General features: G+C 40.0%; 1 protein-coding gene and 1 long non-coding RNA gene across 23 annotated transcripts in view; one reads left to right on the top strand and one right to left on the bottom strand.

Moving 5' to 3' along the window:
* The window catches only part of Enah (ENAH actin regulator), a 119582-nt gene that overhangs the window by 84598 nt on the left and 12924 nt on the right, over nt 1–22060 (top strand). For 7 of the 22 annotated variants that reach the window (XM_031337058.1, XM_031336996.1, XM_031336972.1 and 4 more), the window contains 9 exons: nt 2020–2076; nt 6410–6421; nt 6830–6914; nt 14470–14762; nt 15822–16661; nt 18636–18940; nt 19677–19822; nt 19973–20030; nt 20750–20798. In XM_031337058.1, coding sequence (XP_031192918.1) covers nt 2020–2076; nt 6410–6421; nt 6830–6914; nt 14470–14762; nt 15822–16661; nt 18636–18940; nt 19677–19822; nt 19973–20030; nt 20750–20798 — 1845 coding nt within the window. Of the gene's footprint in view, nt 1–517; nt 600–2019; nt 2077–6409; nt 6422–6829; nt 6915–14469; nt 14763–15821; nt 16662–18635; nt 18941–19676; nt 19823–19972; nt 20031–20749; nt 20799–22060 lie in introns of those variants that run through there. The other 15 variants (XM_031337073.1, XM_031337023.1, XM_031336989.1 and 12 more) reach the window with 7 other exon arrangements.
* LOC116068046 overlaps nt 21978–22060 on the bottom strand; it is a 3108-nt gene continuing 3025 nt past the window's right edge. The window contains exon 2 of the long non-coding RNA XR_004109415.1: nt 21978–22041. This is a non-coding gene — a long non-coding RNA (uncharacterized LOC116068046). The remainder of the gene's footprint in view (nt 22042–22060) is intronic.

The following is a 22060-nucleotide window of genomic DNA, read 5'->3' as shown; positions in this document are numbered from 1 at the left end:
AAAGTAGTTATCAAGAATGTTCTATTACTTCTAGAAATATAATAAAGACGTTAACTTTGACATTCCTGATTCCCTTAGCCCTAAGCTTCTATAATATGACTTTCTCTAAAAAGCAGTGTTTTTTGTAGATAAGTGCTAGTATTGGGTAATACTAGCATTACTAATTAATACTGAATTTACCTGTGTAATCAGTCTTCTCAGATTGATAAAGAGTTAACAGCATCCACAGAAAGCAGGGAGCTGCTAGCCTTACGCATAGGGTAGAATGAATAATTTACTATCTTCCGGGGAAATGCAAACTGCGGTAGAATTCAAGCAACCCTCTCAGAAAGTAAATCAATGTTTAACTTGATAACAGAGATAAAAGTCACCGGAGAGAAGATGCTTCCGGATGACAAATGCAGGACACTGCTTAGTAGTTCAGTTGTGAGAGAGACTGAGTTCTTGGGTGGAAAGGGTTAGGCTCCAGCCTCCAGCCAGCAGGGATCGCAGTGCCTGCATTCTGACGGTTGTCAGGTGATTCTGCGCTGAAATGATTGTTCATGGGATGGGGCAGCTTCTTTGCTGTCAGAAGCAAGACACTTTCTCAGGGTTTTCATGTAAGTTTTTCCTGATCATTGTCCTTGTATGTTTTCCTGTTTGATATGGATTAAAGGAACTAAAGGGTAAAACCTGATAACTAGTTGTGGTTCACTAATAAAGGTTTTGTGGAAGTAGCGTTTATAAATACTGGTAAGGCATATTTTTATAAAGGAGCTTAAGTTTAAAATCTATGGTAATTTTTCTAAAATGTTTCTCTCCTTTAGCATGATCGCATTAGTTTGTTGCACTCCTCTTTGAGTGCCAGTGGTTGGTTATATTACTGCTGTAAGTGCTCAGTGCATGCATCTGTGCTGATAGATGGGTGGGTGAAAAAAAAGACTTAGCAAAGCTGGCCTTGTCAGTTTACTGGTGCTTAAAATGCCTACTGTATTAATACTTTAAGATTTAATTGGATTATGTTGTCTCTTGCTAAAAATGATGACTTATATTGTATTAAGATAAGCCTTTGAATATAAATTAGTTTGGTTCTGATTTTACTAAAAACTTTTTACTTAGTAGGCGTTATCTTAAAGAATATACTTTTAGGTAAATCTAGAATACTGTCTTGCTTGCTTTAATATGGTCTTCCTTAAACCAATGTGTATTTGAGCCATTAACTGTTTTCTTAGTACCGATAAGAAAAAATCTCTCCTTGCTGAAAAGGGTTTTCTGAAAAATTATTATTGATGTGCCTTTTGCATGTTATTAATAGTAAGAGAAAAAATTTTCTCATCCCAGTTTTGATTTTGGATAAAGCATTTCTCTTTTCAGAAATTACTGCTTTCTCTTTGAATTTTTCTTCTTAAAAAGAATTTATGAATTTACTTCATTGATAAACTGAATTTTAATATAAATCATGTAGGTTACATGGCTGGTTGTTGTGGCCACACAAAATTTTTACTAATTCATTTTGTCAAATATGTTGTCATATGTAGGGAAAATTAGTAATAAAGTGTGTCTCTGTAAACCTTGTTGGTTATTGTTAAGTATAAAACAATGGAGATATTTATATATATACATATATATTATATATATCTTTATTTATAGCTTTGGGGTTTTTTCCAGCTGGTATAAATGAGCAGTCTTAATTAAATGAATCTTATGTATTTCCCCGGAATTTTTTTTTGACTATAGCTCTCCAAAATGGGAGGGTGGACTTCATGAAATTAATTCTATTGGCCATGTATCTTAACTTTCTATACTTCATTTTCACTGATGTTTTAAAAAATACAGTCTTAAAATGCAGATTGCATTCTTTGATTGTATAACTCAGGAAATAGTTAAGCTATAAACTCATAAAGTTTCCAGAATGAGGATCTAGATAGGACGCATGCGTGAATACATTTTGAACCTTTCAAAGCACCTTTTAGTTCGTGTGAAGTTCTTCAGACGGCCCTATTGTCCTCGAAACTTCTAACACCCAGGTGTCTGTTGCAGCCCAGAGCAAGGTTGCTGCTACCCAGGACAGCACTAATTTGCGATGTATTTTCTGTGGTAAGCACCATTATGTTTCCATTACTTTTTCAAGCTGTGGTACATACTACTTGCACATATCCATAACTTTTGTTTCTTTAGGCCCTAGTCTGGTTTGTGGTATTTTGAGATATGAAGCAAGCTTCTGCTTTATGTTGTGATAGGTTGTTGTGTTCATGCAGGTCATTTTGGGTTAGCTTTTGAGTTGGCTTATTTGTGAGGATTTAACTAGACATAGGGTCTTGAGATATTTTTTCACCTCTTCCAGTATAAATGAGAGAATTGTTTTTTATTATTATTATAATTTTCTTTGGGAACAGATATCCGATCTAACTCAGAAGAAAAAGGGATGCATGTCTTCATATGACTTGAGTAGTATAGTTGGGCCTTGTGGGGAAAGAGCTGTATTAACCTCGGCTTAGCTCTCTAGATGTGCATATTGTAGAGGCAGGCGGAAGCTGACTCTTTTCAGTGGATTGGTTTCAGAGAACAAGCCGCTTTATTTGCTAGCCTAGGTTTCTGTGCCTTAGAAGTGAGTGTAGGCTTATAGGTTGTTTTCTGTCACGCTCACTCTATTAAATATACATGTGTGTCTATACATGTATTATTTGCATGAATAAATTAGGTATATCACTTAGCCACTCCATGGTAGAGCTGATCAATCATTTATATATATAAACTTATATATATAAATTTTTGCACAGGGAAATAATTTATATAGATTAGTATGTAGATACATATTGTTTGAACTCTTCTTTTTTCTATTTGATTCTGAAACTTCCTATTTTAGAAACCCAAATTTCAAAATAAAGTCTGTCTTAATTATTTTAATTTTTTATTTATTTATTTTTGATTCACATATGCCTTTTTGATTCATACCTTGACTAGACTATTTTTGAGAGAAAATTCTAAAGGAGTCTGCTACAAATAGTTTTGAATTAATAGTTCAGCTAGTATGTGTACTTTTTTCCATGCAGCTCGGAATTTTTAGTGTGGTTTCTCAGTATTGTTGATAAGGTTTCTGGCTTTTAAGTTGATAGGCTTGGATTAGGTAAGCATGTTATAATAAGAAAAAAAGGAAAATTCTAATATATCTCATGTTCACATAAGTCCCATTTTGATCTGCTCCAGCTGATGGTTGATGCAGTGAGCACCTATTTTATGACTTGTTATAAATCTCTCCTCCTCTCTCCTAGACTCCATCTCAGCCCTGTAGATTTTTAGTATCAGTAACTTTATCTCTGGTCTATCCTGGGGTTCTCCTGGGCCTCTGTGAGCAATCTTTGCTACATGTGTGATTTTATTTCTCTCTTCAGCTCAATTTTGAAAATGTACTTGATATTGTAACTTTGTGCTTTTAAGCTTGAGATGATAGCCATGTAGAATGGCAGCTTACCCAGTTTTAAAGGGGAAAGGATAATTTGACCATATTAATAAAGGGGAGTTTTTAGAACATAAAATAACAGGTTTAAAGCCTTTTATTTACATACAAACAATCTCCCATCTGATTGCTAAGTTTAAGTTTAACTGTATTGTATATAGCAGCAACTGCTTGTCTTTTAGTCCTGTGTTTTTAAATAGTCTGTGGCTAATTGTTAGACTTGGGAGACTTAAAATGAGGCGACTAAGTGAAATGTGCTCTCACCAAACCTCAGAACTGAAGTGCCTCAAGGCTGAAATGCCGTTCTTTCTTATCGGAGAGAAGTTCATATCAGATTTCCATCCTTTATAGAATGTATACCAGCAACACTGCTACATTGTCTTTATTAGGAACGGTAATTCACAAACTTTGCTTTGCATTGTCTAGCCTGGGCAGATTAGGGCCAGCCATTGTCTGGCTATCAGGCAGAGCCTCAGACGGAGGACTAGAGAAGCGCCCCCCCCCCCCCCCCCCCCCCCCCCCCCGTTTCTGCACCTTGGTTGTTTCTCCCTTTTTTTCTTCTTCACAAAAGTAGCTGATCAACTGTCATTTACCCATTGAGATAGTTATGAGAGTACCTATTTTGTATCTTATGAGAAGACAGATACTTGATTTGGAATATGGCCCGTTTGAAAAAAATCGTATACACTCCAGGAAATAGAGCTGCTGATGACCTTGCCTAGCCCTAGTTTATGCTTTCTGTTCTTTTGTAATACCTTTGCTACAACTCACAATTTTATATCCCATCAGAATGTTTGGTGAGAAGGAAAATGTAATCGTGTGCCTCTAGTTTATAATTTACCCAGAATTTTTATCTAATAATTATAGTATTTTATCATTAGACTTAATTGCATATATATTTCAGGATGCAGGATTTTTACAATTTGGCAATATTGGTGAATAAGAAAGACAAAACAAGCAGATTAAATGTAGGTGTCGCAAAATGCCAAAGAGGGATTTTAAGAATGCCCAGATAAAACAAATGGCTTGTTATCATCATACAGCTATGTAGCAAAGAATTATAAGAGTTAATTCTTAGATCAAAATCCTCATTTTAAAGGATTCCTTGAAGTTTTCCTTTTTATGTGGTAGGAATAAACTATAGTGAATTTCCACATTCAATTTGTTTTATGAGTCATACCAGGATTCTTAGGGGCTTTTTGATAATTTTGTTCTGTTGAGTATGTTAGTTATATAAAACCCACGGTGACCCTGACCTCAAAATTCTCCTTTGATTGCCTCTCATGCTGAGGTTACAGGCATACACTACCATGCTGGGCCCAGAGCTAGATCAAAAACAAACAAAATTGTTTAGTAAGATCAATAAGAGTACATTGAAATTTTAAAATATTTGACTTGAATATATAGGTTTCTGCTAAAAACATAGTTTGTTTTTTTTTTAAGATTTATAATTTATTTATTATAAGTACACTGTAGCTGTCTTCAGACACACCAGAATAGGGTGTTATGGGTGGTTGTGAGCCACCATGTGGTTGCTGGGGTTTGAACTCATGACCTTCAGAAGAGCAATCAGTGCTCTTACCTGCTAAGCCATCTTACCAGCCCCTAAAACATAGACTTAATTCATTAATAGGATCATTGAGATGCAGTGCCTTCTCTAGATGTGAAAATGACAATTAGATTCCTAGCTTCCAGCTGTTCTGCTATACTGGCTGAAGTTTTCATTTAAACACTCAGACATTATTTTTCTTTTAAGTTGGTTTTACCAAATGCTTTTATTTTTTATTTTTAAAATAAAATAAATATAAGTATGAATATATAAATTATGCTCCTCCCAATTTTATAGGTCCTTAAATTTGTCCACCCAACTCATATGCCTCTCTACCTTTTTCTAAAAGGATCTTTTCTCTATAAAATAGTAAAACATTAATCTATAGCCCAGTATGGCAGTGTTTTTCAAAATGTCATTGTGTTACTTTTCCAAACATTCTGTTATACAACAGTTATATTTTCATTTATGTAGACATTTATATGTGTGTTTGCTTTTAAAACGTGGTTTTTTTTATTAATTACACAGGATTGATTTTATATTTTCTTTATTTGGTTCTCAAAGCATCAGGCTTATATCTAATGAAATACATTGCTGCAGTTGTCATCTAATTTGTCATTAGAGGGCGAATTAAATGACTAATCTAAAATCATATAAAGAGATGGAAAGTTTAGTAGGTAAGTTCAGATCATTTTCCTGCTTTTCCATCCTGGAAGGGGCCAGCGCTGCCTTCCATCTGAAGAGCCGTTGCTTCCAGCTGTGGGTCTACTCCACTAGGGGAAACAGCTGCTTTCATGTCCTCACTCAGAGCACAGGAGCATGCTCTACACAGCACTGATACTTTTTATAGTAGTGCACTACAAAACGCTGAGAAGCCAGGGTAACACTTCTCAGAGGGTGGAAGGGAACTGCCATATTACTTTCTTGCTTTTTACTGTTGTAGATTTCAAGGTTGGTCTAGCTTAACCTTAGATTGGTCATCTCATTGTATATTTTTATACTAGGTGCAACAAGGATCTCACTTAATTTTTATTTCCTGTGACAATAAGATTTCCCATAATTTAGTGACGATCTAAGATGCTAAAGATGGATCTGCATTATATATGGATGTGGGGAGTGGATGGACGGTCAGTGGTTGCTGATGACAGTTCCATGTTTGTGTAAACACAGGGTCTGCCCCCAACCCTGTGCCTTTCTTACCCCAATTGAAAAGTTGTTAAGATTACCTATAACATTAAAAATTCAACTAAGTAGGTCAATACATTATATGGAAGCTTAGCAAATGTTTGTTTCACCAGTAACTGAAAATGCCATGTCGTTAAGCAAAAGTGGCAGCTCATGTGGGCACGTTTGATGAATGCATTAGAATACTTCAGTCTAGTATGAGGTTCTCATGCTTTCTCTCTCCTGTTTTTCATTTCCAGTGTTCTATTTAGGTGAGTTTTTAAATTCTGATTTTTCATTTAAGTTTTTCCTCTCCACCTCATGAATAATTACCCCAAACAAAATGTCTCATTGTCTTAGAGAATGTCAAGCTCAGGTGCCTCTCAGATGCTCATTGAACACTTGTTTTACCAAGCTCTTCATATATAAATGTTTATTTTCCCTTTGTTGTTGGTGTCTCCATTTGTTTGAAGTAAGCCTTCTGGGGACGATGGCAGCATTATGTTGCAGTCTTTCATTTGCTGTGTGTTATGTAAAGCTTATATTTTATTTTGCTAGATGAAAAGAAGACGCATTTCTTTAATATGTGATGGTTTTATGTTGTGCTCATGATTTAATTTCCTCCACCCAGCTTAGTAGAATAGTAATATATTCATCTGTAATGTTTTCTCCCTTTATAGGGCCAACGTTGCCTAGACAGAATTCACAGCTACCTGCTCAAGTTCAAAATGGCCCATCCCAAGAAGAGTTGGAAATCCAGAGAAGGTAAATCTATACGTTTACACTTCCTGTTTTCGCAGCAGACCCAAGGGACCACCTGACCACACATTATGTCCTTTAGAAATTGTGACTTTCATTCTATCTGCTTTCTTTGTAAAAAGCATGCTTGTGATACATCTAAAACCATATGTAAGAGATTCAGGGCTTGTTCCCTTCAGTAAGCCTCTTTCTTTTCTCACTATGAGTGTGTGTCCCATGTGCCTACATCTAAAACCATATGTAAGAGATTCAGGGCTTGTTCCCTTCAGTAAGCCTCTTTCTTTTCTCACTATGAGTGTGTGTCCCACGTGCCTCGGCTGCCTTCATTTGCTTTCCATGCTATTTTTTGAAACAGTCTTTCACTGAACCTGGAGCTTGCTGATTCTGCTCCGCCAGATGACTGGAGAGCTCCAGGGATCCCCGGCCCCATGGTTTGGATTATGGGGCATGCGCCATTCCTAGATTTTCTTTTTCAATGTGTGCTGAGGATTGAATTTTAAGTCCTACTGCTTGCATAGGAAGCACTTCGCCAAATGAGCTATCCCCAGCCCCATTAAGTCTTTTGGTTTTTTGAGACAGAATTTCTCTGTATAGCCCTGGCTGTCCTGGAGCTCACTCTGTAGACCAGGCTGGTCTCGAACTCAGAAATCCGCCTGCCTTTGCCTCCCAAGTGCTGGGATTAAAGGCATGCACCACCACTGCCCGGCAAGTCTTATTTTTATACTAAATATCTGTGACCAGTATGCCTTTCCCATGACCAACTTAACTAGAAAGTCAGTGTTAGCTAAGTAAATCTTTAAGGCTCTGATCTCAAGGCTTTATAGGGTTTAGTAGGAGAATACAAGATAATCTGTTTATGGCTCATGTTGTTTAAACAGTGTTAGCAACATTATCTCCATCATTTCAGGACAATCTAGACGTAGGCTTGAAATTATAACAGTTTCATCCTTTCTCCACCTTTTAGCTAAAATCTAGTGCATAATACCTCATCTAGGGGTGGATTTTTCTTAATTAGAATATATACACACACAAGCGCATGTATCGCTTACCATTCCAGTATGGACTATGAAATCATGAAGACGGTTTACATGGGTTGCCGTGATGACTCGGTGGTTAAGAGCCGTGGTTGCTCTTGTAGCCCCCACGTAGCATCTGAAAGCTGTCTGTAGCCTCAGTTCTTGGGGGTCTGGAAGGTTCAGTGCTCTTTTATGCTCCTTGCAGGCACTGTACATATATGATGCACAGACATACATACAGGCAAAACACCCATCCGTACACATAAAATAAAAATAAATAGTTCTTTTTCAGAAAGACAGTTTGACCTGGGCATGATCTCAAAAGCCTTTAATCCCAGCACTCAGGAGACAGAGGCAGGCAGATATCTTGAGTTCAAGGCCAGCCTAGTCTACAGAATGAGTTTTGGGACAGCCAGGGCTACAGAGAGAAACCCTGTCTCGAAAAACCAAAAAAAAAAAAAAAAAAAAAAAAAAAAAAAAAAAAAAAAAAGAAAGAAAGAAAGGAAAAAGAAAAACCATAAATAGGGGGCTGTAGAGATGGCTCAGCAGTTAAGAGCACAGGTTGTTCAAATCCCAGCACTCACATGTCAGTTTACAACTAGCTATAATTCAAGTCGCAGTTGATATTACACCCTCATACAGACATACACGGAGGCAGAACACCAATGTAAATAAAATTAAAATTTTTTTTTACAGAAAGAACATACATAGATGTTAGCAAAGTTTACATCCTACTTTTCTCATCAAAATTCAGTGTTTATTTTATACTTAAAACATACTTCCTTTCTAAATAACCACATTTCTAGTGCTTAATGGCCATATATGGAAGGCAGTAGAGTAAATCTTCTTCTAGTGAAAATTAAATTTACATCCCCAAGATCCTCTTCTTTTTGTACTTACCCATTGTTCATATTAGTCTGTGCTTCAAAGAAGCCCAGTTTAAACCGTCTTCTCGGCCAGGGACAGTGGCACAGACCTGTAACTGTAACCTCCTTCCCTAAGCTGAGGATTCCAGATTCAAGGCTAAATGTAGTATATTTTGATATCTCATTTGCATATTTGTATTTAAACATAAGTACATATTTGTACTAACTTAAGTGTGGGCCAGTGCCTTTAGTATCTGTTTATTTTGAAACCCCATCTCAAAAAATAGTTTCCTTTTTCTACACAGCTTCATAGGAAACGATTAAATATTGTGTTCTGTTAAAGTGAGGGAAGAAATCAAGAGCTGGGTAACATTGTTGGGATTCAAGAAAAGTGGAATTGAACTTGAAAGAAAGAAGCTGGTGCATAGCTCGGGGGCAGCCTGCTTGCCTGAGTCAGGAAGCCCCGGGCTCCTGATGGGTTCCTCTAAAGGAAACCGGAGTAAGGGACCTGAGCATTTGACACGTTTACCCACATGAAGGGGTTGTGTGCCGTTCTGCTGGAGAGCTTGGGGTGGTAGAGGGGGACATATACAGGGTTGACATGGGGAAGAAGAAGGGGGAAGCCGAGGGAAGTGTTAGCACTTAGCATACGAATAGGAAATCCTTGGAAAATAGCTGATGGAAGAGAGCAAGGGATGAAATGCTGCATAGATACTGCTGGAAAAGGGGACTGAAGAGAAAATAGGGAGGTAGTCAGCACGGGAGGGGGCAGGGGCTAGAGTATAGCGCAGGGATAGAGCTCCCGGAGGCCCCGGGTTCAGTTCCCATTGCGGACCACCCAGATGGAGGGAATGAAATCATTTGTCGAGTAGGAAAAGAATAACATGTAAATATGAGAAGTCAGGAATAGATATTTGTAGAGAACTTGCTGTTCAGAACCATGAGATAAATGCAAGAGTGTTTAAACTGCATTGCTTCTGTAGGAAGAAATCAGTAGTGAGCATTGCTAAGACGCTATATAATACTCTTTTAAACTTTTAAACTAGGCATGGGTTTTATGCATTTACTTTTTATTTTAGTCGGGATAAGGTTGTTTGATATTTTAAATATTAAACTTGGTTGACCTAATACCTTTATTATACCATAATACAATATTTTACGTGTGTGTGCGTGTGTGTTTGTGTGTGTGTGTATTTGTGTGTGTTTGTGTGTGTTTGTGTGTGTTTGTGTGTGTGTTTGTGTGTGTGTTTGTGTGTGTGTGTGTGTGTGTGTGAGAGAGAGAGAGAGAGAGAGAGAGAGAGAGAGATCAAATCAGTTCCTGGTTCCTACTCATTAATATTTGGGTTCCTTGGCTGTGATGGGAAAACATATTCTAAGAAGCATGAGTCAGTCCTGTGTTCATCTCAACATAGGAGAAAGTTTAGTTAGCATCTATAAATAGCTTTCAAATCATCGCTGCTCCCTGCAAGTTATAAAGGGGGGAATAAGAGCCCAGCACAGGACTGAGGACCCGCAGTAATGAAGGTGTACCGCACTCCCATTACCCTCCAGAGGCAGGATGGACCAAGAGTCGATCGCATGCTGGTGTAAGTATCGACTCTTGTCTTAGGAGCTTTGTGATATTAAAATTCAACTATCTTTTTTTTCCCATCCAATAGAGAGATAAAATGCCCACATAAGACAATAAAAAGTATACATCTACAGCAGCTGTAGGAGTGCACGCCTTTAATCTCAGCACTTGGGAGACAGAAACGGGCAAGTCTGTGTGAGTTCAAAGCCAGCCGGGGCTTCATAGTGAGACCCTGTCTCAGAACTAAGTTAATTTAAAAAATACTCCTTTTTCTTTCCTGGCATGTCAGCGTTACTCAGTGTTAGCGACCGGAATGCTTTTCCTGGTTTGTTTCCCACTTCATTTTATGAAATTGAAATCTATATCTACCTAAAAACTGCCCTAGGTAAAGGTGAATAATATATGTCTTGATATTTTATTTGTATTTTACATGTTTCACAAGACTGTGTCTTCATAAAAACATAAACTAAACATGTGTTTGTATGTATGTGTTGATTTTGCTGTGGGCCAGTTTTTTTCTTGTTGGGATTGTGGGGGGGGTTGGGGTGTTTTTTTTGTTTTGTTTTTTGTTTTTTTTACATTTGGGGACTTATGTTTTGGAAAAAAATACTTCAGTGATAGAAGAGAACCATATCTTTTATGTTTTCACTTAATATATTTAAAATAATGGCCATAATAGTATTCACTTATATTTGTTTCTAGAAAAGGTATGTAATTGTTTTCTCTGAAGAACATTCAAATTATTGAAAATGTGTATAACTTAAAAAAAAAACAAGCCTATTGGAATTTTCTCAAACCTCAGAATTCAGATGCATGTGCTTTAGCCAAATCTGCAGGGGATTCTACTAACGGGCAGGCGGCAACCGGATGTAACAACCTCTAGAAGGGTTTCTTGCATTTCCTGTTTGCAAGCTGGTAGTGATGATTCTGAGGAAGGCACGGTTTATTTTGGAGACTCCTTAGAAAGATTTGGGAATATCTCACTTTACAGCTTAAAATGTTATAGTCAGACTTGTGAGCCTTTCAACTTAAGTAGGAATTATTCATGCCACCACCAATTTGTAAGTCAGAAAATTTCTGCTTGATAGTATTTTCAATTACATGTACATAGACATCTTTTCAATGAGCAGGCTAAGAGTATTCATTACTTTATCCAAACATCAGTCTCTTGAAAGTGGATCAACTGCATACTTGAGTTATCTAACAGCAAACTGGGAAATAGTCTTTGACGTCCTGCTTTTTTCTTTAGTACACATTCTATCTCTTATTGACTGGGAGCCTTTAAGATTATTTTGACTCAAAAAAAAAAGATTATTTTGACATGTGGGACAGTCAGTACCTTCTAGTTATAAATTATTCTAGTTTCAATACTGCTTCCAGCCTCATCGATGCCTAGCTTACTTATAATGACTACCGAACGTTACTTATTCTTGTGTTTTGAGAAACAGATGTAACGCTCCTTCTTCTCCTCTTCCCCCTTCCCCTCCTCCTCTTCCCCTTCTTCCTCCTCTTCCTCCTCTTCCTCCTTCCCCTCTTCTTCCTCCTCCTCCTCCTCCCCTTCCTCTTCCTCCTTCCCCTCCTCTTCTTCCTCCTCTGCTTCCCCTTCCTCTTCCTCCTCTTATTACTCCTCCTTCTCCTCCTCCTCCTCTTCTTCTTCTTCTTCTTCCTCCTCTTCCTCTTCCTCCTTCCCCTCCTCCTCCCCTTTCTCTTCCTCCTCTTCCTCTTATTCCTCCTCCTCTTCCTCTTCTTCCTCCTCCTCCTCCTCCTCCTCCTCTTTCTTTTTAAATGCCCAGCAATTAGAATGGAATGAATTGCAGCAGAATGCCATGTAGCTCAGCTGTGGACAGTGATTCTATAATGTTAGTGTAACCCTGACATTGATCTTCCTATGGCTATATATGTGAGTATATAGTGAGCCTGGTTATGGAAGGCTTTTGCCATTAGACAAGGGATATCCAAAGTTAAGACACAAGAATCAGCTAAAATAGGAAATAGATGGGGAAATGTTAAGGCAGTAAGCTAATGGTTTGTTGTGTTGTAAATTATGTATATTCTCTATATTCCTTTATATGAATGAAAAGAGACACAGAAGAACAACATGTAAATATCCTAAAACTTAATCCCCCTGCCCCCAAATAGTAGTGGGCCCTTTTCCTTTTCATGTGTGTAGGTGTTTTGCCTGAAGGCCAGTATTGGGTGTTGGATCTTCTAAAACTGGAGTTACAGACCGTGGTGAACCACTGTGTGGGTGCTGAGAATCAAACCCAGGTCCTCTTTAGAGCAGCCAGTACTCTTTGGGGTTTTTGTTTGGTTTTTGTTTGTTTGTTTGTTTGGGGTTTTTTTGGTTGGTTGGTTGGTTGGGTTGTGTGTGTGTGTGTGTGTGTGTGTGCGCATAAGCACACTGATGGCTATCCCTCAGAACTGTGGTAGCTCCTAAGTCATCCGTAGTGTAGTAGATGTACACTGAAAGTCCGATTTCATTAGGAGCCCGTTTGTGAACCACTCAGAAGCCGCGCTGCAGTCAAGTGGCTTCCTTCCTCATAGCCGTCAGTCTGTGCTGGGGCAGCGTATAGAGAAAAAGCTGTGAGTAAACAATTGAGTAAGAGCAGTAAACAATTCATGCGAAGGCTGGGGTTTTCCTTGCTTTTATAGCCAGCTCAGACAGGTGAAAGTTCTTTCTCCAATATTTTACTGATTTTTTTGATAATTCTGAGAAGCAAAAGGAAGCTGACACTCTTTTCTGTAGCTCTCGGAGCCCAGCTAGATGGTTAGTCTAAATTTTTCTGAGTGATCATTAATACTACAGTTATGGGCTACTATAAATTTTAAAGAGCTTTTATTATCTTCTTGTTTGTTTGTTTGTTTTGGTTTTTCGAGACAGGGTTTCTCGATTCATATGTTAAGAATCTTAGGAATTATGTGCCTGTCCGCCTAGAACCTGTGATCCTGTAGAAGCAGTTGGAGGAGGTTTCAAGGGTTAAGATAAATGCTTAAAGGTTTATTTATTTTATTTTATTTGAATACACTGTAGCTGTCTTCAGACACGCCAGAAGAAGGCATCAGATCCCATCACAGGTGGTTGTGAGCCATCAGGTGGTTCCTGGGTATTGAACTCAGGACCTCTGGAGGAGCAGCCAGGGAGTGCGCTTAGCCCCTGAGCCACCTCTCCAGCCCCCAAGATAAATGTTTATTGTAATATTAATAATAATAATATTAGGGTAAGTTATATCCTATACTGGAGACTGCTTAAACTCAAGAGCTAAGCAGTGGTGTTGACATGTTCGTGGGAATTAAAGATGCCAGACTAAGGGTTTAAAGGAGTTTTTCCAGTGTGTTTTGTATCAGAAAAAGCAGATTTCAGAGTCGTGGTGAGATGGTACTGATTTACTTGAATTTTAAAGTTTAGTGTATGTTATTATAAGGCAAAGGCCTACACATATGTACCAAATAACTATAGTTACCTATAGATACAAAGTTTTGGTCATTTATAGTTTATTTCTTACTTAACTGGGTTTATTTTCAATTCAGTAAATGTTTATTTAGCTGTAGCTATGATCTTTGTGTTTTTTGAAATAACTCGTGCAGCTAAAACGTTTCATTTTTTAAGAAAAGATTACTTTGGGCTGGAGAGGTGGTTCAGCGGTTAAGAGCACCGACTGTTCTTCCCTGAGTCCTGAGTTCAATTCCCAGCAACCACATGGTGGCTCACAACCATCTGCAATGAGATTTGATGCCCTCTTCTGGTGTGTCTGAAGACAGCAACAGCATACTCAAATACATAAAATAAATAAATCTTTAAAAAAAAGATTACTTCGTTTTATAATTATTTCATCATCAGATTAATATAATGACTTGGTTATCAGAGTGGTAGGTTTATTTGCAACTCTCTAGTCTCACAAATTGTGATTGAGCCCATTGGTGGGGGAAAACAAATTTTTTATATTCTGTATATGCAGATTTTATATATTTGTAAGGAAGCCTTCCTTCGTGGGGAAGTGGTGACAACGGGTTCTGCGTCTATCTGAATCAGACGCGAAGTGAACATCCTCTCACAGTAGTGATGTATAGCCATAAATGCATATTTTTATTCATCCAGTGTTTCATTTCAGGCAACTGCAAGAACAGCAGCGACAGAAGGAGCTGGAGAGGGAAAGAATGGAGAGGGAAAGGTTGGAGAGAGAACGACTAGAACGAGAGAGGCTAGAGAGGGAGCGCCTGGAACAAGAGCAGCTGGAGCGGCAGCGGCAGGAAAGGGAGCACGTGGAGCGCCTGGAGAGGGAGAGGCTGGAGCGCCTGGAGAGGGAGAGGCAGGAGCGAGAGCGGGAGCGCGAGCGAGAGCGCCTGGAGCAGCTGGAGCGGGAGCAAGTGGAGTGGGAGCGAGAGCGCAGAATGTCCAATGCTGGTAAGGAGTCTGGGACGCTGGGACAGGCACGCGCGCCTCCCACAGCCGAGCTGGGCCAGCTCTGCGCGAGGCTGTCATGCGCAGTGCTTGGGGATAAGCGGTACAGTTTGTAGTTAGGATAAATGCTCAACAATTACTGTTTCAGTGTTTCTTTTATTGCTTAGAAACTACAAGGAAGCTCTTGGGGGATTTTTAGTCTGTCGTTTTAATTTTTCTTGCCACCCTAAAATTCAGCTATAAAGTGTGAATGTGTTTTTATGTAAAAAAAAAATTTTTTTTTTATAATGATCTTGGAAGATATTTCCCTTGTGGCGTTGCTTAAAATTGTCACACACACTGTCTGACACACACGTACGGCAAGAAGTTAGCTTGGTTATAGTTAGATTTCTGCAGGAAAAATTAAAATAGATGAAGATATTCTCTCAAAAATAACCAATTTTTTTTTCTGGTATGGTGAAGAAAAGCACAGTCTGATGGAATTTATAGTGTCATAGAGAATTATGATAAAGTAAACATTTAAGGTGGTTAATATTTATCGAAGAATTTTATTCTTGAGCTACATTAGAAGCCAGTGCGGGTTCAGTATTGGTTAATTCATTGTTCTTAACTGCATAACTGTCTGGAGTTACGCTAAGAAGATAAAAATGTCCACAAATGAGCACTGAGTTGGGCGTTCCTTTCCCGTTGTAGTAGACATTTTGACAGATTTGAAACCACAACTCAGCTTATTGTGCTGTTTGTAATAATTTTGATGCTGTTTTTAGTGGACTAAGTAGTAAACGCTAAGACTGTTACTGTCCTTTTCTTATAGAGGATAAGTTGTTATTAATCCACATATTTAAAAGATCTAATTTCATACTCTTTCGGGTTTCGAAAATGTGCTTACAAGTTTAAGTTCTCTCCGGTGGAGACAGTTATTTGCCTAATTCTCAGGTGCTAACTGTAATCCACGTTTATACGTTTTTGTGCGGATTGCTGGTTTCTGTGGCTTCACTAGCTGCCTTTTTCTCTCTCCCTTTTTATCCTATCTTTTGCCGCTGCTTTCCACCTTATGTCCAGCTCCATCTTCAGACAGCTCCCTGTATAACGCTCCACTTCCTGAGTATTCCAGCTGCCAGCCTCCTTCAGCACCTCCTCCATCATATGCTAAAGTCATCTCAGCTCCGGTGTCAGACGCCACTCCTGACTATGCTGTGGTTACTGCCTTGCCACCTACTTCCACACCCCCTACACCACCACTGCGACACGCAGGGACACGTTTTGCAACTTCTCTAGGTTCAGCCTTCCACCCTGTTCTTCCCCATTACGCCACAGTTCCTCGTCCTCTGAACAAAACCTCTCGACCTTCTTCTCCTGTGAACACACCTTCTTCTCAGCCTCCGGCTGCGAAGTCCTGTGCCTGGCCTACTTCCAATTTCTCGCCCCTCCCTCCATCTCCTCCGATCATGATTAGCAGCCCCCCTGGCAAAGCTGCTGGCCCACGGCCTGTCCTTCCCGTCTGTGTCTCCTCTCCTGTGCCCCAAATGCCTCCGTCACCAACAGCACCCAATGGGTCGCTAGACTCTGTTACATACCCAGTGTCTCCACCGCCTACCTCAGGGCCAGCAGCGCCACCTCCGCCGCCACCGCCACCGCCACCGCCGCCGCCACCACCACCGCCGCCACAGCCGCTGCCTCCCCTCGCCTCACTCTCACACTGTGGATCACAGGCTTCTCCTCCTCCTCCAGGCACCCCTCTTGCCTCAACTCCCTCATCCAAGCCCAGTGTTCTCCCTTCTCCCTCTACAGCTGCCCCTGCCTCTGTGGAGACCCCTCTAAATCCTGAGCTGGGAGACTCCTCTGCTTCCGAGCCAGGCTTGCAGGCAGCCTCTCAGCCGGCCGAGACGCCCACCCCGCAGGGTAAGGTTTCACTACTGCTGGTCTTACAGAGTAGTGCATAGCAACCGCTTCGCTTCGACTGCCTACAAGAGTGCATCCGATCGATGGTTTTAGTAATCGAGCATCTCCGTGCCAAAGTATTAACATGGGGTTTTTATTTAGAAAATTAGAATGAAGAATTTTTTTTTAAATTCTGGTCTTTCACTATATATAGGGATTTGGTATGGGAGCCGTCCATATTAAACTTAAGTTCTTAGATCATTTGCAGTAAGCATTGTATTGTAGAAGGTGCTTTCCAATATTTAGGGACCCCCCAATGCTTAGACATTCCTTTTAAACTTCACTAGGAGAACTTGACTGTTTCATCTTCCGTGGGGCAAATATGAGATATTTTCCTTGAAACATGGAGATCTGATAAATAGATAAATCGTCCCTGAGTTTTCCCTGGAGCACTTCTGCCCTAAGACCCCTTTTTCATTTCGTTGAACTCTGTGTAGTAGACCTTTAGGGTAGGTAGGTAGCCTCAGGCCCTTTGCAGAAGGTAGAGGGTTGGCAGGCTTGGTGTATCCCCCAGAGGATTCCACTGCAAGTGTTGGTATAAAGGCAAGCAAGATCCTTGAAGGGTTTCGGCAGACATGGGGGCCGTGATGTGGGGCAGCAGGGAAGGGGCCGTGTGGCAGTAGGTGTAGCCTGCGTCCAGAATGATGGAAGCTCTTATGTCAGTAAGAAGGTGCATGGAACCCTGCTTTTTGTTGTTGTTTATAAGTATAGGATGTAGAGAGGATGCTGAAAACAAATCCATGCTTATAGAAACAATGTTATAAGCTGGATGGATTTAAACATACCTCTTTTGTTTTGATGCTATCTTACTAGATTTCTGTAAAAAGTGAATAAAAATCTAGTATGTGTAATTTAATATCTTTCTGATTGACATCTGAACAAGAGACACTCCCAGGCTGAAAAGGCTAAATGCCCTCCTACTGTTGCTCTCAGAACAGTCTGCAGGAAGGGACAGCTCACCTTCAGCCCTTCGTTGTTCTGTGTGTATTCCTTGTCAAGCCTCAGAGGTGATAGCTCGCTTACTTTACAGAAACAAAAATTAGCCCTGTTAAGCCTTAAGTAAATACTTACTAATTTGGTGTTTTTAATTTTAAGTAAGTTCTTTACTCTGTATTTTTTTTTACAATATTTAAATACTTCCTATATATCTACCTTGAGGGCCAGAATAGCTTTATATTTAAATTCTTTCCTGGGGGTGGGGGCGGTTTCGAGACAGGGTTTCTCTGTATTGCCCTGGCTGTCCCAGAACTCATTCTGTAGATCAGGCTGGCCTCGAACTCAGAAATCTGCCTGCCTCTGCCTCCCAAGTGCTGGGACTAAAGGCGTGCACCACCACTGCCCGGCTATATTTAAATTCTTAATTCTCTGTTAGTTTGAGGTTTTACCTGATATTAGTTTATCTTATTTCTTTGGTAATTCGTAATTCAGGATACATGTAGAATCATTTTAAGATACTAAAATCTGAGACCCACTTCTCTAAGGTTTTCATCTTGTCTGTCTGTAATCCAATAACATTTGTCCCCCATAGTAAGGTTTAGGATTATCCCAGGTCTGTTATCTCAGGCAGTTCTAACTGCCAGTGTGTGTGTGTGTGTGTGTGTGTGTGTGTGTGTGTGTGTGTGTGTGTGTGTGTGTGTGTAAAACACTGCATAGTTTTCTAGATTTGTACAAACATTTGTCTTCAAATCCCTGGAGGGAGGGACTCATTAGTTTTATTATAAAAAGTTTAATATTAAATGGTTGTATGTGCACTTTGGCTTTCAATTCTAGTAACTTTAGTTAGAAACTAGTATTATGTATTAAGTCATGACAAATTGTTTTGTTAAATGCAGTGTCTGAGTCACTTAATTGAGGATAGCATTCTATATATGTGCCCATGTAAACTACAGTGATTTAGCTCTGCCATTCATGACTGTTAACTTTTCTTTCTCTCAGGCCTTGTCTCGGGACCACCTGCACCTCCGCCACCACCCCCACTCCCATCAGGCCCTGCCTACGCCTCAACACTTCCTCCTCCTCCAGGACCCCCTCCACCACCTCCACTGCCATCCACTGGGCCTCCTCCTCCACCCCCTCCACCACCCCCTCTTCCTAATCAAGCTCCTCCCCCTCCTCCCCCACCTCCTGCTCCTCCCCTCCCTGCATCTGGAATTTTCTCTGGATCCACATCAGAAGACAATCGCCCTTTAACTGGACTTGCAGCTGCAATTGCAGGAGCAAAACTTAGGAAAGTGTCCCGGGTAAATTACCAAATTACTGACCTTTTAAATGTGTGTCTTATTGTGTCTGAATGTCTAAAATACTGAAATTACTGTGTTATGCTGGTATAAACACTGGCTTTAACTTGATTAATTAAAAACTAGCATAATTTAAAATTTTAGAGAAGTTTGGTGTGAGGAGTTTCTGAGACCCCATCAGCTCGAGGCTTATCAGTTGACGTTTGACTGACATTTGCCTTTTGTCCACGTTGCGAGTATATATCCTTTACTACACCTCAGTGTAAATTTGGAGAGAGTAGCGAATGATTTTTACACCATGTTTTTTTCTGGTTCAAGATCGTTTGTTAAATTTAGTTGTAATGTCTCTTATTTTAATCAGTGACAGTGGTTCAATTTCTACCACCTTTAAAAACAGTGACAGTTGTTTATTAAAATTATTTTTCAGTTTGGTTTGTCACATTTTCCCCTCAATATTAGATTTAAATTATATGTTTGAGTTGAGGAGAAACCATGTCAAAGATTTTATCTTTCTCAATGTATCGTATGGCCAAATACTGTTTCATCCCATTGTTGGTGATCGTAACTTTGATAGAATTCTCACTGATATATGAAGTCTATGTTATTCACTCTATTGGCTCTTCAAATTAAAAAAAAAAAAATAGTTTCGGACTATCAATAGCAACATGTTCTGTGTTGAATATGTTGGTAAACATTATTATCTACATAGGAAATTATGTGTGTGTGTGTTCTCATTAAGGTGGAGGACGGCTCCTTCCCAAGTGGAGGGAATTCTGTGAGTGTGAGCTTGGCCTCATCCAAAACAGATGCTGGTCGTGGGAACGGACCCCTTCCCCTAGGGGGGAGTGGCTTAATGGAAGAAATGAGCGCCCTGCTGGCCAGGAGGTAAGGGGTTTACTGGGACATGCGTGTCCAGACTCGGAAAGGTTTTGATGAGTTTGTCCTCTTCCTTTTTAGATCAAGAGTCGATAGGTGATAGCCAGAGGTAGGTAGTAGGTAGGTGATATAAAATTTTCAATGGATTTGCCTTTGCAGGAGAAGAATTGCTGAGAAGGGATCAACAATAGAAACAGAACAAAAGGAAGACAGAAGTGTGAGTGGACCTAAAATCTCTCTCTCTCTCAAGCGGTGGAACTCAAGCCTAGCTCGTTCAGAAACGCATGCGAAGATTACTTAATCTGAACTTAATGTCTGATCTTATGTTTGCTTATTTTATTTCTAACTACACCGCCAGTAAAAATGGCTTGAGTGTTATGTGTTAAATCGGATTCTCATTCTTAGTGAGTTGAGTTGAATCTGAGGAGGTGTGGGGAAATTTGAAGTTCAAACCCATCAAAGTTAACTTATTCTTAGACCCACCTTTAAGGGGGTGAAGGAATTCTTACAGATTTCCTAATATGTTGGGTTTCTCAATTTCTTTGTGCTATGTCAGATTAAAGGACTCCACAGTCTGCATTCTGCGCGTTAGCGTTACGGCCCTGTACTTACTAGCTAGGCCCCGTAGGACGATGCCCCTTACACCTGCTCCTCGTTTCAGCCGGGCACACTTTTATCTGTTCTCTCTGTTGTTGTTGAACATAGGGTTTAGTAGTTTTCTCTGCCATCTATCTGGCCTCCTCATAGCATTACTCAGATCTGTCCCATCAGGTTCCTAGGGGTGACCAGGACAGGCGCTTAGAATTTAGAGAGAAAGCGCTTTGGGAAGGTAGCGGGGGAAAGCAGAGTGTGGAAAGGTGGATGACAGAGGACCTGGGAAGAGAGCTGTACTTTCCAGTGAATGTGACGCTAATGTGACTCTTTATGTATATTTAGGAAGATGCAGAGCCTATAACTTCTAAGGCCCCAGCAACAAGTACACCTGGTAAGTTCAGGAGAAAATGATCCCTAAGTGCTAATTCTCTCTAATTAAAAAGTCCCAAGCCGGGCGGTGGTGGCGCACGCCTTTAATCCCAGCACTTGGGAGGCCGGGGCAGGTGGATTTCTGAGTTCGAGGCCAGCCTGGTCTACAGAGTGAGTTCCAGGACAGCCAGAGCTATACAGAGAAACCCTGTCTCAAAAACGGGGAAAAAAAAAAAGTCCCTTTTCCTCTGTTGGGATCAAGTGACTGCTTGGTCACTAAAATGTTAAAGTGCTTTGTGTATAGATGAAGGCACTGACCTTTCTTCTGCCTTTTGTGATCTTATAAATCAGTGCTTTGCTTCCTGACACTAAAATCTGCTAAAACAGAACATTTTGTTTGTGCTGTCTAGGAAAATATCATTTTGTGTGTGTGTGTGTGTGTGTGCGCGCGCGCGCACGAGCACTTATTGTTATACACTTGAGAATATTCATTATTACAGGAAACTATTTAAAATAGTTCTTTTTTTTTTTTTTTTAATTTTTTTGAAAGAATTATTTATTTTATGTATATGAGTACACTGTCTTCAGACACACCCAAAGAGGGCTCAGATCTCATTGCAGATGGTTGTGAGCCACCATGTGGTTGCTGGGAACTGAACATGTCGTGTCTAGGGGATGCGCTCTTGTAAATGTGTGACGTTTATTTGCCAGTTGTAATTATCATCTCGGACGCTTACTACTAAGTTCACCCTTCCTAGTTCTTTCTGAACTCTGGCTGGCGGCTTCACCTCAGCCGTTCTGGCTCAAAACTTCTGTCCAAGCTGACTGATTCAGACTGGCTTCTTTTGTCTTCTCACTGAATCTCTCTGCTTGGCCTCAAACTAACTCTGGCAATTTGTTCTAATCTTCTGGCTCCTTCTCATTCTCTGGCTTATTCTGTCTTCATCTACAACCTGTCTCTGCAAAACTGTCTCAATAAAACTGACTCCCTGTCCATCCATCCATCCATCCATCCATCCATCCATCCATCCGAGCTGCTCTCCTAAGTCTCCTTTCTTTCCTATGCTGTTCTTGTGAGTCCTAAAAGTCTTCTACACTGTCTAGCATTAGGCCTGGTCCTTTGGCTCTTAGAAGCTTCCCACTCTGTGATCTGTGATGTTCCTGAACTTTAGATGTAAGAGTTACATTGCAGATAAACAAATTGGGGTTGGCACACAGTCCGTCATTTATTCTGCCCAGTTGTGGATCTTAACAATAGTCTCCATCTGTTGCCAAAAAAAAAAA

The sequence above is a fragment of the Mastomys coucha genome, unplaced genomic scaffold, assembly GCF_008632895.1.
Source record: "Mastomys coucha isolate ucsf_1 unplaced genomic scaffold, UCSF_Mcou_1 pScaffold1, whole genome shotgun sequence".
NCBI classification, from domain to species: Eukaryota; Metazoa; Chordata; class Mammalia; order Rodentia; family Muridae; genus Mastomys; species Mastomys coucha.
This window is presented reverse-complemented; position numbering and strand designations above follow the sequence as displayed.